General features: G+C 40.0%; 1 protein-coding gene across 1 annotated transcript in view; it reads left to right on the top strand.

The window, feature by feature from the left end:
• PRR11 (proline rich 11) overlaps positions 1–12813 on the top strand; it is a 28054-nt gene extending 15241 nt beyond the window's left edge. Inside the window, exons 3-10 of the mRNA XM_039247310.1 lie at positions 2638–2788; positions 3030–3152; positions 6337–6597; positions 8444–8542; positions 9521–9633; positions 11225–11284; positions 11374–11470; positions 12517–12813. Of these exons, the coding sequence (XP_039103241.1) occupies positions 2638–2788; positions 3030–3152; positions 6337–6597; positions 8444–8542; positions 9521–9633; positions 11225–11284; positions 11374–11470; positions 12517–12585 (973 nt within the window). The 3' untranslated portion in view covers positions 12586–12813. The remainder of the gene's footprint in view (positions 1–2637; positions 2789–3029; positions 3153–6336; positions 6598–8443; positions 8543–9520; positions 9634–11224; positions 11285–11373; positions 11471–12516) is intronic.
• Positions 12814–17890: the final 5077 nt, after the last annotated feature.

The raw sequence follows: 17890 nt of genomic DNA, 5'->3' as shown, positions 1-17890 counted from the left end.
CAGAGGAAGGTCATTCTGTCTATTTCAAGAACTTATAAATGGACTGTAGGCAATAAGAAAATTTAATTTTTCATTTGCGTTTGTTTTCCACATCAGAATTACCAGATTTAGCAAATAAAAACACAGAATGCCTAATTAAATTTGAATTTCAGATAAACAATAATTTTTTTAATATTGTACCATGCAACATTTGCAATATACTTATTCTAAAAAATTATTCAAACTTCATCTGAAATAAAATTTTGACTGATGGGGTACCTAGGTGGCTCAGTTGGTTAAGTGTCCGACTTCCGCTCAGGTCATGATCTTGCAATTTGTGGGTTTGAGCCCCGCATCGGGCTCTGTGCTAACAGCTCAGAGCCTGGAGCCTGCTTTGGATTCTGTGTCTCCCCTCCTCTCTGCCCCTCTCCTGCTCATGCTCTGTCTCTCTCTGTTTGTCAATAATAAATAAATGTTAAAATAAATTTTTTTGACTGAGCATTCTGAATTTTATGTGGCAAACGTAATTCAAGAGTAAAAATCACAGAGAATTGTATGGGAGATGCACAGATTGACAATTTTCTCCTTCCCTAGTCAATTTAATTGTATAAATCTGCTAAGTGGTGAAATAGGGGTATAGGACTGGAGTTTAAATCTTAGTTTTGGTTTGGTCAGTTATTCTCTGGGACTTAGGTTTAGATGTGCTATTGAAAGAGACTCTTAAGTTATAGGAACCGAGGCTAATAAGTTTCAAAATAACATACTTTATACATTTTGTTGTTATAACTCTCTTTACAAAAAAGAGTTTAAATAAAGCATTAATCATGATATTATCTTAACTCTTCTCTATCACTCTTGAATATTGAAAGCAGCCCCTAACTGGTCTTCCTGCTTCTGCCCTTGCCCTATGCAGCCTATTTCAACACAGTAGTCAACGTGAGCCTATTAAAAATCATGTTAAATTGCCCCTCTACTTAAAACTCTCCAACATCTTTTCCGTGCTCAGTCAGAAGAGCGTGTGACTCTTGATCTTGGGGTTCTGAGTGCAAGCCCCGTATTAGATGTAGAGATTACATTTCAGTACATACATATATACATACATACAAACATACATACTCTCTAATGTCTTTCTCTCTCAGAGTAAAAATTAGGGGCTCCTGGGTGGCTCAGTCGGTTAAGCGTCCAACTTCGGCTCAGGTCACAATCTCACTGATCATGGGTTCGAGGCCTGCGTTGGGCTCTGTGCTGACAGCCAGCTCAGAGCCTGGAGCCTGTTTCCGATTCTTTGTCTCCCTCTCTCTTTCTGACCCTCTCCTCCTCATGCTGTCTCTCTCTCTCAGAGATATAATAAAAACATAAAAAATAAAAATAGAAAAAAAAATAAAAACATTTAAAAAAGAGATAGAGAAAAGAGTAAAAATTAAAATCCTTTGTATGACCTACAAGCCCTTTGTGATCTGACTTTGACATTATCTCTTAATTCCCTACCCTTTAGTTTCTCCACCCTAGTCATCCTGGCCTCCTTGCTGTTCCCTAAACACCTCAGACAAGACGCCATCTCAGGGCCTTTGCACTTACTATTACCCTTGCCTGGAATGCTCTTCTCACAGCTAGTTGTATTGCAGGCTTCTTCAATTTTTTTTAAGTAGGCTGCATGTCCAAAGTGGGGCTTGAACTCATGACCATTGATCCTTTGATCAAGAGTCACTTGCTCAGGGCACCTAGGTGGCTCAGTTGGCTCAGTGGCTGACTCTTGGTTTCAGCTTAGGTCATGATCTCATGGTTTGTGGGATCAAGCCCTGCATCAGGCTTCATGATGACAGCTGACAGCTCCTAGCCTGCTGGGGATTCTCCCTTTCTCTCTCCCTCTCTCTCTAAAAATAAATAAATAAACTTAAAAAACAGAGTTGCATGTTCTACCAACTGAACTAGCCAGGCACCCCTGTATTGCTAGCCTCTTTACTTTGTTAAGGTCTTTTTTTTTTTTTTTTTTTTTCTCAAAAGTCACCTTCTCAGTGAGACTTCCCTGCCCACCATACCTATAATTTCACCTCCACCCAACGTTTCTCTCTTTGTATATCCTATTCCTCATAGTATTCGCTATCTAGCAACCCATATATGTTACTTATTTACTTACTTGTACCTTTCTTTCATGACATGTAAGTTCATTGAAAGCAGGGTTTCTATCTATTTTGTTCATTACTGAATCCCTGATGCTTCTTCTTCTTTTATTTAATGTTTATTTATTTTTGAAAGGGAGAGACAGCCCATGAGCAGGGGAAGGGCAGAAAGGGAGACAGAATTTGAAGCAGGCCCCAGACTCTGAGCTGTCAGCATAGAACCCAACGCAGAGCTTGAACTCATGAACCATGATGAACCATGAGATCATGACCTGAGCCAAAGTCAGAAGCTTAACTGACGGAACCACCCAGGTGCCCCACTGATGCCTCTTTATTTACTATTTATTTTATTTATTACTGTCTATGTACTCCAAAAATAATTTGTGGATCTTGGAACTCTAGAATTTACTGAAGAATTTGGCTTTAGGTAGGTAGTCTCTACTCCTGAGTCCTACTATAAAACTAGCTTTTTATTTAAGTAGAGGCTGTTACTCCAACTCAGAAGTTTCTTACTTATTTGGTTTTGTTTTTCCTACAGAGTGGTTACTCCTTCAGCAGCTATACCCCCTAGCAGAAGCTGGCTAAGAACATCCTGGAACTTCAGATTTCCCAATATCAAAGATACAGTTAAACTTTGGACAAATCGAGTGTGGTCTATATACAACTGGTGCCAGAACTGCATGGCCCAGGTATGGGTTTGACATACTTATTTTCAGCAATATGGTTTTTCTACATACTTGGTATGCATGGTCACATGTCTGTGTGCTCAAGTCAGCACAGCACTCAGGCTAAGCTCAGGTAAGATGAAATTATGGAGTCATGTATGCCTTTGCTTCTGTAAAACATACATCAAACCACTTTCTTGTCTCTTTTTTCTTGTTTTTATCATGTTGCTTATAGAATTCAGGCTTGTTTATTTTTGAATTTCAGAGCTTAGAAGTATTGAAAGATACCATCTTTCCATCCCGTTCCTGTTACCGAGAACTTCACAGTCTAAAACAACGGTTTTGCATTTTGGAAAGTGAATTGTGCAAGCTCCAGGAAGCTGTGAAGGTTGGTGTTGGGTTTTGTTTAGTTTTATTTTGTTTTTAAGTTTTATTTATTTATTTTGAGGAAGAGAAAGGAAGAGAAAGAACAGGGGAGAGGCAGAGAGAGAGGGAGAAAGAGAGAATCCCAAGCAGGCTCCGTGCCCAGAAACCAAGAGATCATGACCTGAGGCGAAATCAAGAATCAGACACTCAACCAAATGAGCCACCCAGGGGCCCCTGAATGTTGGTATTATTAAATAAAAAAGAAATCCAGAATTAGAGAAGGAAGGCAGGCAGGCATTATCCTCCATAGAAATTCCATTATGCTTTTGCCAGAAGGAGAGATGGGTACAGGCAAGTGCTAGTCTTGGGGCTCTGTGTCCTCAGATCCATTCCTTAGGCTTCAAGGCTCTGCTGTGTACTGCAGGGGGACTAACGCATTCAGGCTGTATTTCCCTGAGCTCCATGTCACGTGGTTCCTGGTTGTGCTGGGCTAATGGAAGACATTGATGAGAGACTAAGGCTGGGGGGAGAGACTAGGCTGGGGGGTGTTTTCCCTCTTCATCCTCTGCCCTGGGCAATTCTCCAGTGATGGCTGCTGTTGTCTCTCTCACTCTAGCTCCCTCCAGGTAAGTCTACCTGTTTCTTGATTCTCCCACCTCCAGAGATGTTATACTGCTCTTCCCTTTATCCCTCCAGCCTCAGGGTATTCATGGCTTTCTACTGTTGCTAATCTCTGAGTTGCCTCAGTGTCCCCTGTATGCTTTTCAGCTCATTCATCGCCAGTGTAACCAACTGCCTACATTATATTCTTCCTCTTTTATTTTTTTAAATTTATTTTTCCCCCTATTTTTTTTAATAATTTTTTTTAATGTTTTATTAATTTCTAGGAGAGAGAGAGAGAGACAGCGTGAGCAGGGGAGGGTCAGAGAGAGAGGGAGTCACAGACTGAAACAGGCTCCAGGCTCTGAGCTGGCAGTCAGCACAGAGCCCGACGCAGGGCTCGAACCCATGAACCGCGAGATCATGACCTAAGGGAAAGTCGGATGCTTAACCGACTAAGCCACCCAGGCGCCCCTTTTTCCCCCTATTTTAAATACTCGAGATGATTTCTATTTTCTTGACTGATATAGGCAGAAAAAAACCTATAAACATCCACTCTCTCCAAAGTCCCCTAAACAAGGCCCCTAATCCCAACATCTAAAACTCAAAAAATAAACATTGCACTTACCATTTTGGAGTGAAATTTCTGGGATTACAACCCTTCTCCCAGAATTTATACCTCAAGATGAATTTGACAGAGGAAGAAATCATCTCACTCCTCTGGGCCTCAGTTTCCTCATCTATAAAATGAGATGATTTCATCTGTAGCAGGCTGAATTGATGGCCTCCAAAAGATCTGTCCAAGTCTTAATCTCTGGAACCTGTAAATATTGCCTTATTTGAGGAAAGGGTCTTTACTCATGTAATTAAATTAAGGACTTTTATTTTTAAGAAATCTCTACATCCAGCATGAGGCTCGAACTCATCACCACAAGATATAGAGTTGCATACTTTGCCAACTGAGCCAGACAGACACCCCTTAAATTAACGATTTGGAGATGAGGAGATCATAAACTAGTATCTGGGCAGACCCTAAATCCAATGACAAATATCTTTATAAAAGAGACACAGCGTAGAGCATGCACAGAGAAAAAGAGAAGCAGTGGGGCCATAGTCAGAGATTGGAATGATGCAGCCCCAAGCCCAGGAAGGCACCCAGCTACCCAAAACAGGAAGAGGCAAGGAACAGATCCTTCCCTAGAGCATTGAGAGGTAGCACAGCCCTGCTGACACCTTGATTTTGGAATTCTAGCCTCTAGTACTGTGAAAAAATGAATCTCAGAGATACCTGGCTGGCTCAGTCAGAAGAGCATTCAACTTTTGATCTCAGGGTTGTGAGTTCGATCCCCACATGGGATGTAGTGATTACTTAAATAAATCACAATAAATAAATAAAACTTAAAAACACTGAATTTCAATTGTGTTAAGACACGAAGTTTGTTGTAATTCGATACAGCAGCCATAGGAAACTAATTTCACTTGCAATGGCTGCCATGATAAAGTAGCACGGACCAGGTGGTCTATATACCAGAAATTTATTTTCTCACTGTTCCAGAGGCCAGAAGTTTGAGACCAAGGTGTTACCAGAGTTGGTTTCTTCTTAGGCCTCTCTTTTAGCTTGCTTTCTCACCGTGTCCTCAAATGGTCTTTTCTCTGCACACACATCCCTGATGTTTCTCCTGTGTCTTCAAATTTCTTCTTTTTATAAGGACATCTGTCGAGTTGGATGAGAGCTCACCCTAATAGCCTCAGTTTAACTTAATTCCTTCTTTTTTTATGTTTATTTATTTATTTTTGAGAGAGAGAGAGCACAAGCAAGAGAGGGGCAGAGAGAGACACACACAGAATCCCAAGCAGCCTCCAGGCTCCGAGCTGTCAGCACAGAGCCCAACACAGGGCTCAAACTCACAAACTGTGATATCATGACCTGAACCAAAGTCAGATGCTTAACCCAATGAGCCACCAGGCACCCCTAACTTAATCATTTAAAGGGCCTATCTCCAAAGACATTCTGAGGTACTGGGATTAGGGCTTCAACATATGAGTTGGGGAAGGGAGTAGGGGATACAATTCAGCTCATAACGTTCATGTTCTCTTCCCTTGGCCTTTTTATCAGTTCCCTGAGTAAACTGTAGTGTTGGCCGCATTAAGTACTTTTCCCTCTCCCAAGAACTTTCTTTCCCCAGACCTTATCTCCCTTGAGACCTGATAAATTGCAATTCGTTCTTGAGATTATAGCTAAATATCACTCCCCAGGTTTCTCGCTATTCATGATCAAAATACAATTCACTGCTTTCACTGAAGCATTATTTTGTTTTGTTCTGAGTATGTGTGTGTTTAATGTCTGTCTTCCTTACCAGACTGTCAGCTCCATGATATGACAAACAGGATTCACATTGTACCCATAGTCCCTGGTATGTAGCACACACAAAACAAATATATGAATGAATGAATGAATGAATGAGCTTGTGATAAATGAGAAAATATTATACAACACTTAGTATACTGAGAAAGCGTTCAATGCATGGTAGCTATTATCTTGATGACTCTGAGCCTTAAGAACCAAATTAATCTGTTATTACTTTGCCAAATATGTTTTCTTACAGACCGTCTTGGAAAATTCTTCCTGCCCAAGCTGTAGTCAAACATGTCACATAAGTGGTAAACTTACAAATGTGCCTGCCTGTGCTCCAACCATCCCTGGAGAATCTAGAGCTGGACTTTCTCCCACATTGCCACAGCCAGCCACCCATCTTCCTCCTCTTCCACCTCCACCTCCACCCCCTCCACCTCCTCCTCTCCCTCCACCTCCACCACCTATAGCACCTTTGCTGCTCAGAAAATCCAATCGCACTAAAGCACTTCAGGTAGGAAATAATCCAGTAATAATGTGTTTTGGTCAATGCATAATGTAGGAGTAAAGCAAGACAGCCTTTAAAAATAATTTTTTTAATGTTTATTTTTGAGAGAGAGAGAAACAGAGTGAGAGTTGGGGAGGGGCAGAGAGAGAGAGACAGAATCTGAAGCAGGCTCTAGGCTCTGAGCTGTCAGCACAGAGCCCAATGCAGAGCTCAAACCCAAGAACTGTGAGATCATGACCTGAGCCCAAATCTGGCACTTAACCTAACTGAGCCACACAGGCACACCACCACCCCCCCTGCCCCACGCTCCCCCTTTTTTTTAAGCTAGGTAGACTTTTAAGACTAGGCTAAGGGCCTTTAGAGGAAAGCCACATTTTTTTTTCTGGTTCCATATCTTAATTATGTCAATTATTATGTTTTTAAAAACTCAGGCACATAGGAACTCACAAAAGCTGGATTTAGAAATAAAAGTGATATTTTTTAATGTTTTATTTATTTCTGAAAGAGAGAGAGAGAGAGAGACAGCCTGAGCATGGGAGGGTCAGAGAGAGAGGGAGATACAGAATCTGAAGCAGGCTCCAGGCTCTGAGCTAGCTGTCATCACAGAGCCCAATGGGGCTCGAACCTACAAACCGTGAGATCATGACCTGAGCCAAAGTCGAACGCTTAACCGACTGAGCCACCTAGGCGGCCAAGTGTTTTTTGGGGTTTTTTTGTTTTTTTGGGTTTTTTTTAAGGATAAATAAGTGAAACCCAGTAGACTGGAATATTCCTAATGGATTCTCATAAACCAAATTAAGAACAGAAGATGGCTTAGTAAAGTCAGAATAAAAAGAGATGATAGATCCAAAGTATAGTGTCATTAGGCTGGAGGACCCAGTGTCCATTAATTACTTATCTGCCAAGGGGATCAGAATATTTGTGAATCACCAAGATAAACATGACCCTGTTTTAAAATCTGCTCGATTTTCACTACAGATGTATTTGGTTTAAAATGGCTGAGTTAAACCCAGACCCTATTGTTTTGTTTGCCATAATGTATACCTCTCTGACTATACATTCTTGTTCTATGGGAACTGAGTCATCTTTTTAGGTAATTCAAGCAAAATTTCACTTTGATTTGAGGAACTTCTTTTTCTTAATGTTTATTTTTTATTTATTTTTAGAGGGAGAGAGCTCGTGAGCTGGGGAGGGGAAGAGAGAGGGTGAGAGAGAGAATCCTAAGCAGGCTCCACATTGTCAGTGTAGAACCTGAGGTGGGGCTCAACCCCACAAATCATGAGATCATGATCTGAGCTTAAATCAAGAGCTGGATGCTTAACAAACTGAGTCACCTCGGTGCCCCTGAGGAACCCTTTCAACTCCTGTCTTATAGTGACTCCTGAGGAAGCTGCAGGGAACTAGCCCATCTTACTTACTATCAAAGCCTTACATTTTGATAAATACTTTGTAATATCATTAGCATCCATAGGTACTGAAAAAGGCATCATTTTTGATTGAATGGAAAGAATTTAATAGGTTCCTAGGGTAAATAACCATTAATATTTAAATGAGCCTTTAAAAATCTTTTTAATGTTTATTTATTTTTGAGAAAAAGTGAGAGACAGGGTACAAGGGGGGAGGGCAGAGAAAGAGGAGACACAGAATCCGAAGCAGGCTCCAGGCTCTGAGCTATCAGCACAGAGCCTGACACTGGGCTCGAACTCATGAACCCTGATTTAAAGTTGGATGCTTAACCAACTGAGCCACCCAGACACTCCATTAAATAAGCCTTAAAAAACTAGATTTGGATTTTCATTTGACTAGATATCCTGGTTATAATTTGAATTGTAACCTCTCCGTGTATTTTAAGGCTGGACCATTAAAAAAAGATGGACCCATGCAAATAACAGTTGAAGATCTACTGACTGTGAAATTAAAGAAGACACAGTGTTTTGATGAAAGGAAGAAGGTAAGATGTCACTGACCATACATACGGTCTTTCAGGTTTTAACCTGGCTGTCCCTTTCTGGAAAATAAGTATAAGTCTTATGTATAGAAGCCATTCTGTGATAAGTATTTGATGTTTTAGGGTTTTTTTGGTTCAGCTAAGACTGTAGATGAGAGAATTTATTGTACAAATGTTACATTCAGCCACAAATGAAAATAGAATTAGTCCCAAAAGTTACAGGTTCAGAGCAAAGGATCAAAAGAGACTGTTTTGGTATGAGCAAGTGAAGTCTCAAAAGTGGTCATTGCAATCAAACGGCAATGAATGTTCTAAATCCATTGAATCAAGCTCTAGAAAGTAAGCATAGAGTCCAACAATTGGTACCAGTATTCCTGGCCTTTGGCTTTCCTTAATGCTGTACCTGTGGCTCATGGGTATACAAGCTAGTGGTTTACTTGGACCTCTGCCTCTCTTTCTTCTTTTATGCTTCAGCCAGAGCATTTGCTTCTTCCTCCAGTTGGCTCTCATGGAGCAGAGATTTCCATGAGATGAAACCTCAGTTTTATCTACTATCCATTAGTCTAAAGAGGTAGAGACATACTCTGAACTTTGGAATAAAAGTTAAGCAGAGTAGGGGCTCCTAGGTGGCTCAGTTGGTTGAGCTTCCAACTTCGGCTCAGGTCTTGATCTCACAGTCTGTGTGTTCGAACCCCGCGTTGGGCTCTGTGCTGACAGCTAGCTCAGAGCCTGGAGCCTGTTTCAGATTCTGTATCTCCCTCTCTCTCTGACCCTCCCCTGCTCATATTGTCTCTCTCTCATTCTCTCTCTCAGAAATAAATTTTTAAAAAACATAAAAAAAAATTTTTTTTAAAGTTGAGTAGAATAGTAGATATATCTTATACATATTCAGCATTCAAATATTCACTGTTTCAGCAATTGTTTCACATTTTGAATTATATTTTTAAGTGTGTTTTGATACTGTCTGTTTTTTATTTAAAGCTTGTATCATCACCAAAGACCCGGAATCCACTAGTTACTGTCTCTGACCTGCAGCATGTCACCCTAAAACCCAACTCCAAAGTGCTATCAACTCGAGTTACAAATGTCTTAATGTAAGGAACTGTACTGTGTTATGCTCTAGTGTTACTTAAAAGAATTATTTTTTGCTTATCTCTAACTTTAAAGTTATATATGCTCATTGTAGAAAAATGGAAATCCACAGAAAAGTTTAAAGAAAGCAAAATCATTCAAATAACTGTATGATTGAAGATAACCACTGTTAACATATTATTGTTCCTCATTCTAGTCTTTGTATAGGTGTCTATTCTATTATTTCCATTTCATGATGCTGTTTATTATAAGATACACCATTGATTTAACAGTGGATTTGTGGGGGGAGCACCTAACTTGCTCAGTCAGTAGAGCACACAAGACTAGATTTCAGGATTGTGAGTTCAAGGCCCATGTTGGGCACAGAAAATTACTAAAAAAAAAGAGTGGATGGGGGAAAGAAATATTAGCAAGAATTGTAAAAGCAGTCCAATTTCAGAAATAATAAGGTATGAAAACTAGTATATCTTAGAATCAATGAAGTGTGTTTGTGTGCACTATTTGTTTGTGTACCTGTGTATGATCATATTGTACATACAATTAAGGCGTTTCCCATTTAATGTGTCAAGAACTTTCCCCATCTTATTAAAAATCAGGTTTTCTTAAAAATGTTTTAATGTTTATTTATTTTTGAGAGAGAGACAGACAGAGCATGAGCAAGGGAGAGGCAGAGAGAGAGAGAAGGAGACACAGAATCTGAAGCAGGCTCCAGGCTCTGAGCTGTTAGCACAGAGCCCAGTGCGGGGCTTGAACTCCCTAACTGTGAGATCATGACCTGAGCCAAAGTCGAAAGTTTAACCGACTGAACCACCCAGGCGCCCCTTAAAAATCAGTTTAAAGTTTTGGTTTTCTTTGTCTTTTGTTTTTTAGTTTATTTATTTATTTAGAGAGAGAGTGTGTGTGTGTGAGCGACTAGGGCAAGGGCAGAGAGAGAGAGAAAGAGAGAGAGAGAGAATCCCAAGCAGGCTCCACGCTGTCAGCACAGAGCCTGACATGGGGCTTGATCTAACAAACCCAAGATCATGACCTGAGCTGAAATCAAGAATCAGACACTCCACCGACTGAGCCACTCCAGCACCCTAAAAATCAGTTTAAATCATCATTTTGGCTTCTTTAATATATACAGTTCATTATATTTAAATTTCATAGGTAAACTGCTGTTTTGAGACATTTAGGTTATGATTTATTTCTACTTCTTCAGTGAATATCTTTGTCCATCATCTGTGTGAATAGCTGAGTTTTTCCCTGAGACAGAGACATAGGTGTATAATTACATATATGACATACATACCTATGTATAATTACAAGAAATATTACTTATTAGGATGATTATATCACCTTATGCTCCTATCAGCATCTACTGCTATTTTTTTTTTTAGTAGATTCCATTCGCAAAGTGGGCCTTGAACTCACAACCCCAAGGTCAAGAATTGCACACTCTACCAACTGAGCCAGCCAGGCTCCCCTCTACTGCTATTTTTTAATATAACAGATAGAACTACTTTCTAGGATGTTGCCTGTAGAATGACTGCTTTGCTTTGGGAAAAATGATAAAACCTGGCAAGCTCTAACTTTTATATTTTATTTCATCAGTACTCCTGGTAAAAGCCAGATAGATCTGCGGAAACTACTTAGAAAAGTCAATGTAGAAAGGTAATACTGTCTCTTATCTTTATGCTTTCTAAATCCACTTGAAAAATTGGCATATAACATAGCTTGTAATATTTTCATTGTCTTTGCAGGAGCCCAGGTGGAACCCCACTTACTAATAAAGAAAATATGGAAACAGGAACTGGGCTGACTCCAGTAATGACCCGGGCCTTGAGGAGAAAGTTTCAGGTAAGCCTTTAGGGGTTAAAAAAAATGTTTCCTTCAAAATTATTTACTTAGGATCATAATCTAACAGCTTTTTAAAAATTTTTTAAATGTGTATTTATTTTTGAGAGAGACAGACAGAGCATGAGTGGGGGAGGGGCAGAGAGAAAGAGGAAGACACAGAATCTGAAGCAGGCTTCAGGCTCTGAACCGTCAGCACAGAACCCGATGCCAGGCTCAAACCCACAAGCTGTGAGATCATGACCTGAGTTGAAGTCAGACACTTAACCAACTGAACCACCCAGGCACCCTTCTAAAGGGTTTTTTTTTTTTAAGTTTATTTATTTTGAGAGAGAGTGCATGCATGTGAGTGAGAGGGGGAAGGCAAAAAGGGAGTGAGAGAATCCCAAGCAGGCTCCACACTGTCAGTAAAGAGTCCCACATGGGGCTCAAACCGTGAGATCATGACCTGAGCCGAAATCAAGAGTCAGATGCTTTAGTGACTGAGCCACCCAGGTGCCCCCACTGCTCTTCCAACCTTCAGGTGTGGCTTTTAGCCCCATAGTGAAGAATGCCTCGTATCCTCCTGAAGCCTGATGTCCACATTCTAGGCAAGATAAGGTGAAAGGCAAAGGGCAGGGGCACCTGGGTGGTTCAGTCAGTTAAGCGTCGACTTCAGCTCAGGTATGATCTCACGGTTCATTGGTTCGAGACCCACATCAGGCTCTGTGCTGACAGCTCAGAGCCTGGAGCCTGTTTCAGATTCTGTGTCTCCCTTTCTCTTTGACTCTCCCCTGCTCACACTCTCTCTCTCTCTCTCTCTCTCTCTCAGAAATAAAAAAAAAAAGAAAGGCAAAGGGCAAAAGGGTGTGCTAGCTAAGCTACCCCTCATCAGAAGGTGCTGTCCAGGAACCTCTGACTATGTGAAAGAAACTGGGAAAAGTGGTTTTTAAAGTCTGACTGCATTGCTGCCCTACACAAAAACTGGATTCTGTTAGTGAGGAAGGAGAACTGTGTTGGCCACAGGAACATAATTCATATTATAACTGGGACTTTTTTTTTCCCCATAGATGGCTCACCCTAGAAGCCCAACTCAAACTCTGCCACTTTCTACAAGCAGCTTTGATGAACAAAATTGAGGCCAACTCATCCTGACAACATGTGATGATCCATAAAATACACAGATAAAATCACCCCAATCCTTTTTTTTAATATAGTAGAGTATATATAAATAATTATACTAATATATCATTCCATCTGAAGAATTAAAGTATATGTGGAGCCCCCATACATACTATGATACAAAGTAGGTTTTTGGCTATTTTTTAGTTTGCATGGTCAATAATAAAAGAACAGATAGGAAAATGCAATTTCCCAAAGTGATGTTTATCCTGGAATTACCCAAATTAAGGTTGGAGAGGTTGTTCAAATTTAACTAAGTAACAGATTTGTACACAAGAAGTTATAGCATTAAGAAAGTAAACTGGTTCCCATTCATCTTGCGTATCCTCAAATAATTAAAAAAAAAAGTGTTTCAGTCCAGAAAGCTAATGCATTCACTAAGTGCTACAGACTTGATCAGTAAAAAAGTCTGATAGTAAACAGAAAGTTGAGAGGTAAGTCCCTCCGCCCCCGCCCAAACCTTTCCGAAAGGATTCGAAGCAAAATGTCCAATATTAACCTTATAACCTTAAAAATTAGAACATATCATTTCTAGCCTTTAGGAATGATATCTAGGCAATTCTATCTGGCTCACTGAAGTCTGAGATATTCCTTTCTTTGATATTTGCTGTCCACATTCATGCAGCTAAATATAAGTTTTACAAGGACCTCGACATGAACTTTGTATTTTCCCCAGTGGCCTGCCAAGGATTATTTGAAGTCCATAGCAGATTCACTGTGAGACCTAATTCCTGTCCTCAACAGCCTCTTGTTTCAATAACAGTAATAATGCACACCTCACTGGATTTTTGTTCTTTCCTGCCACTCCAGATTTAGCAATTACAAATGCTAAATGTCCTGTTAAACAATGAATAGTTTATTTTAGCATAAGGATGTCCCAGATATTTCATGGGAGATATTTCTACTACAAGAAGTATTCATCATTTATCTGAAATTCAGATTTAACTGGCATTCTGTGTTATATCTGGTACTACTATCAGTCAGTCCCCTGCAAAGTTGCCAAGTATTTCTGGGAGCCCCCGGCTTGTCAGATATGTCTACTTAACATTGGACACAACTAGGAACCCCATAACTAGTGTGTTAAGTATCAAAGAGGAAAAGGAACTTTAATCATTAGAATGAGATCCTGTGACTGAAGGCAAGGATTAGCTTTGATGCTGATAACCTCTCCTGCAGTTCCAAGAATAAGGATAGCAGCTGCCCATGGATAGGAAAACAGGGGTTTTAGATCTTCCTTGAACTTTCTAGCCTGACAGGAAGCAGCTACACAGATCATATCCTTGAAATATCCCCTATTTAGCACAGGCTAAAAAAAGATATGTTAGTTATTTCCCAGAAATGCCTATATTTCCACAGATAAATATTGCTTTGAGATGCCGAATAGAGTGTTGTGTCACCAGACTGGAAAGCAGACCTGAGGGTGATGTTTTGTTCTTATGAGACCTATGTTTATAACACATTTATGAATGAAAATTAAGCAGGTAATAAAGTTAAGAAACATACCTGCTTCTAGTTAGAAAAAAAAATCTAGCTACATTTATATTATATATAAGAATAAAGGGAATGATCACCGAGAATAAAACATTGGAGTATTTCTAACAGTATTTTATGGGGCACTTAAAATGCTTATATTGATAAACCAGCATGTACTGTTTCAATTTGATTGAAATGACTTGATGAGAGGCGCCTCAGTGGCTTGGTCGGTTGAGCGTCCGACTTCGGCTCAGGTCATAGTATCACGGTTCATGGGTTCAAGCCCCGTGTCGGCTCTGTGCTGACAGCTAGCTCAGAGCCAGGAGCCTACTTCAGATTCTGTGTCTCCCTCTCTCTCTGACCCTCCCCTGCTCACACTGTCTCTCTCTCTCTCTCTCTCTCTCTCTCTCTCTCAGAAGTAAATAAAAAACATTAAACATTTTTTTAAAAATGAAATGACTTGATAGGCACCTGGGTGGCTCAGTCTTCTGAGGATCCAACTCAATTCCAGGGTTGTGGGATCATGCCCCTGGTCAAGCCTGGCACTGAGGGTGGAGCCTGCTTCAGATTCTCTCTGTCTCCTTCTGCCCCTCTCCCCAGCTTATGCTCTCTCTCTCTCTCTCTCTCTCTCTGTCTTTCTCTAAAATTAAAAAAAGTTGTGTGATTATTTGATCACTCTTGTGGAATAAAGGGTCATAAAAAATTGCTATAGAAATCCTATATAATAAACATTTGTAAAGCTGCTTTTGCCATTGTACCAGTATTAAAATGTGTTCTACCTTGTATCTTTTACTAATTTTTATGACATATTTTTATGTCTTTTATTAATTTTTATGATATATTGTGTCCATTTGAGAATCCTATAAATGCTATGGTTTCATTAAACTATTGCTAATTATATACTTTCAATGCTTATATTCAGAGTGAATAACAAACAGACAGTATAAACACCAAGGTACCTCTGATTATATTTTTAAATAAAAAGCAATTTAAAAACCTTTGGTTTTCTTCTCATTTAATGTTTTTTACTAGACATATAACACAGAAAAATGCGTAAAACATCAATACACAAATTAACAAATGTTAATACAAATGTTCATGTAACCACCAAGAAAGGCACATTACAAATGTCTGCTTGTCTCCCTCTTCTAACATAATCTTTTTCCACAAAAAGTAACTACTGATTTGCTTGTTACAATAAATACTTCCATGGAGCATCTGGGTGACTCAGTCAGTTAAGCATCTGACTCTTGGTTTTGACTCAGGTCATTGTCTCACGGTTTTGTGAGTTGTACTCTGCTTTCAATTCTCTGTCTCCCTGTCTCTCTACCTCTGCCCCACTCACACTGTCTTTGTCTCTCTCAAAATAAATAAACTTAAAAAAATCAAATCAAATCAAAATTAATATTTCCTTGCGTTTGCCCTCTAAGTATACATCCCTAAATGCAATGGTTTATTTTCCTTGCTTTTGAACTATATAAACAGAATCATACATTATATATTTTGTTTCTGCCTTCTTTCAATTAACATTTATTTTTAAGATTCAACCATGGTACTTATTTTTATATCTATACTTTAACCCTATAGATCACTTATTTTTGTTGTGTAAATATAGTTATCATTCATTCTTTTGTTAATTGACATTCAGGTTGTTTATAGTTTCTGGCTATTATGAATCATGTATGCCATTATGAATATTCTTTTTGTTTTAAATGTTTTACTTATTTCTAGGAGAGAGAGAGACAGCGTGAGCAGGGGAGGGTCAAAGAGAGAGGAAGTCACAGACTGAAACAGGCTGCAGGCTCTGAGCTGGCAGTCAGCACAGAGCCCGACGCGGGGCTCGAACCCACGAACTGCGAGATCATGACCTAAGCGAAAGTTGGACGCCTAACCGACAAAGCCACCCAGGCGCCCAGCCGTTATGAATATTCTTGATTACTCTAGTGTGTATACCTAGGAGTGGAACTGCTAGATTTTAAAGCTTGCCTAGGAGCTTCTGGGTGGCTCAGGCAGTTAAGCTTCCGACTTCGGCTCAGGTCATGATCTTGTGGTTAGTGAGTTTGAGCCCCACTTTGGACTCTCTGCTGTCAGTACACAGGCCACTCTGGATCCTATTTACCACTCTCTCTTTGCCCCTCCCCTGCTCGCACTCTCTCTCTCAAAAATAAATAAACATTAAAATAAAATAAAGTTAAGTAAAATAAAATAAACATGCCTATTTTCCAGAACATGTCAAACTAGTTCCCCAAGTCGTTGTACCAATCAATCCACGGTCCCTTCAGCAAAGTATGAGAGTTCTTGTTCCTATTTTCTTCAAAGGACTCTTCTTTTTAAGTTTATTCATTTAGAGAGAGAGAGAGAGAGAGAGAGTGAGCACAAGTGGGAGAGAGAGAATCCCAAGCAGAGTGTGGAGTCCACTGTGGGACTTGAACCCACAAACCATCAGATCATGACACGAGCTGAAGTCAGATGCTTAGCCTATTGAGCCGCCCAGGCACCCCATGGGGCTCTTTAATATTTGATTTTTCAACATTTTGTTTACTTGAAATATCTGTACAATGTTTATGGTTAATATATACTATTTTTCCTGGATTTATAAGTCAAAGAATTGTTAAGATGATTTTAAATCAACAAAATCACATATTAAACATAGCAAATAATCTACAGGGTGAGGATCACAGTATAATTTATGTTGATAAACATGTAGAATTTCTCATTTTAGTTGGCTTTTCAAAGAGAAGTAGGATCTGGACATGTAGAAGTAGAGAACTAGTAAAAAGCAAATAAACAAAATATTTTTAATTTTTTTTAATGTTTTATTTATTTCTGAGAGAGAGAGAGTGTGAGCAGGGGAGGGTCAGAGAGAGAGGGAGACACAGAATCTGAAACAGGCTCCAGGCTCTGAGCTAGCTGTCAGCACAGAGCCCGACGCGGGGCTAGAACCCATGAACCATGAGATCATGACCTGAGCTGAAGTCGGACGCTTAACGACTGAGCCACCCAGGCGCCGCTGTTTATTTATTTTTGAGAGAGAACACGAGCAGTGGAGGGGCAGAGAGAGAAGGGGACAGAGGATCCGAATCCTTGGCAAGGACGTGGGGCTTCAACTCCGGAACTGTGAGATCATGACCTGAGCAGAAGTTCGACGCTTAACCGTCTGGGCCACCCAGGCGCTCTAAGAAATGATTCTTTTAAAGCCTGTGCTCCTTTCAAAATCACTGGCTTTGTTTTACACGGATATGAGTGAATTAAATTCCTTTATGAATAGAAAAGAAAGGAAATCGGTTCACCTTTGCAAGATATTTCTACAGCTGTGTTTCTCAAACTGTAAAGTGTGTACAAAATCGTTAGCATCTAGTTGAAATGCATGCTCTGCTTCGGTAGGTCTGGGCTGGGGCCTGAGATTCTGCCTTTCTAACTAACTCCCACTTCGGTCTGAAGACTACACCTTCTGTAGCAAGCTTTTAAAGTTTAAACTGAACCATTTTTGTTTTTGCAAGTCACTTGATAAGCTTCTTTTGCAGTGTTTATGTATTCCTTGAAATGCAAACCAGCTGTTTCCGATTGTCTTTTTGATCCCTCAATTCCTACGGTCCCCGGTTGAGAACAATCTTAAGCTGTGCTACAGGCATAGGGAAAACCGCTAAAACTGGGAGAGAATGAGCGGGGGGCGGAACCTAAAATCAGAGGAAAGCAGGAATGAAGAAGCGGAGGAGGGATTTTAAAGTTGGACGAAAGCCGGTTAGGTTTTCAGGGCGGACCGGAAAGGGTCCAAAGATTCTCTGCACT

This window comes from Hyaena hyaena, unplaced genomic scaffold (assembly GCF_003009895.1).
Source record: "Hyaena hyaena isolate Hyena2069 unplaced genomic scaffold, ASM300989v1 scaffold_298, whole genome shotgun sequence".
In the NCBI taxonomy this organism is placed as follows: Eukaryota; Metazoa; Chordata; class Mammalia; order Carnivora; family Hyaenidae; genus Hyaena; species Hyaena hyaena.
The sequence above is the reverse complement of the archived record's forward strand: the minus strand, read 5'-3'. Positions and strand labels throughout refer to the sequence as shown.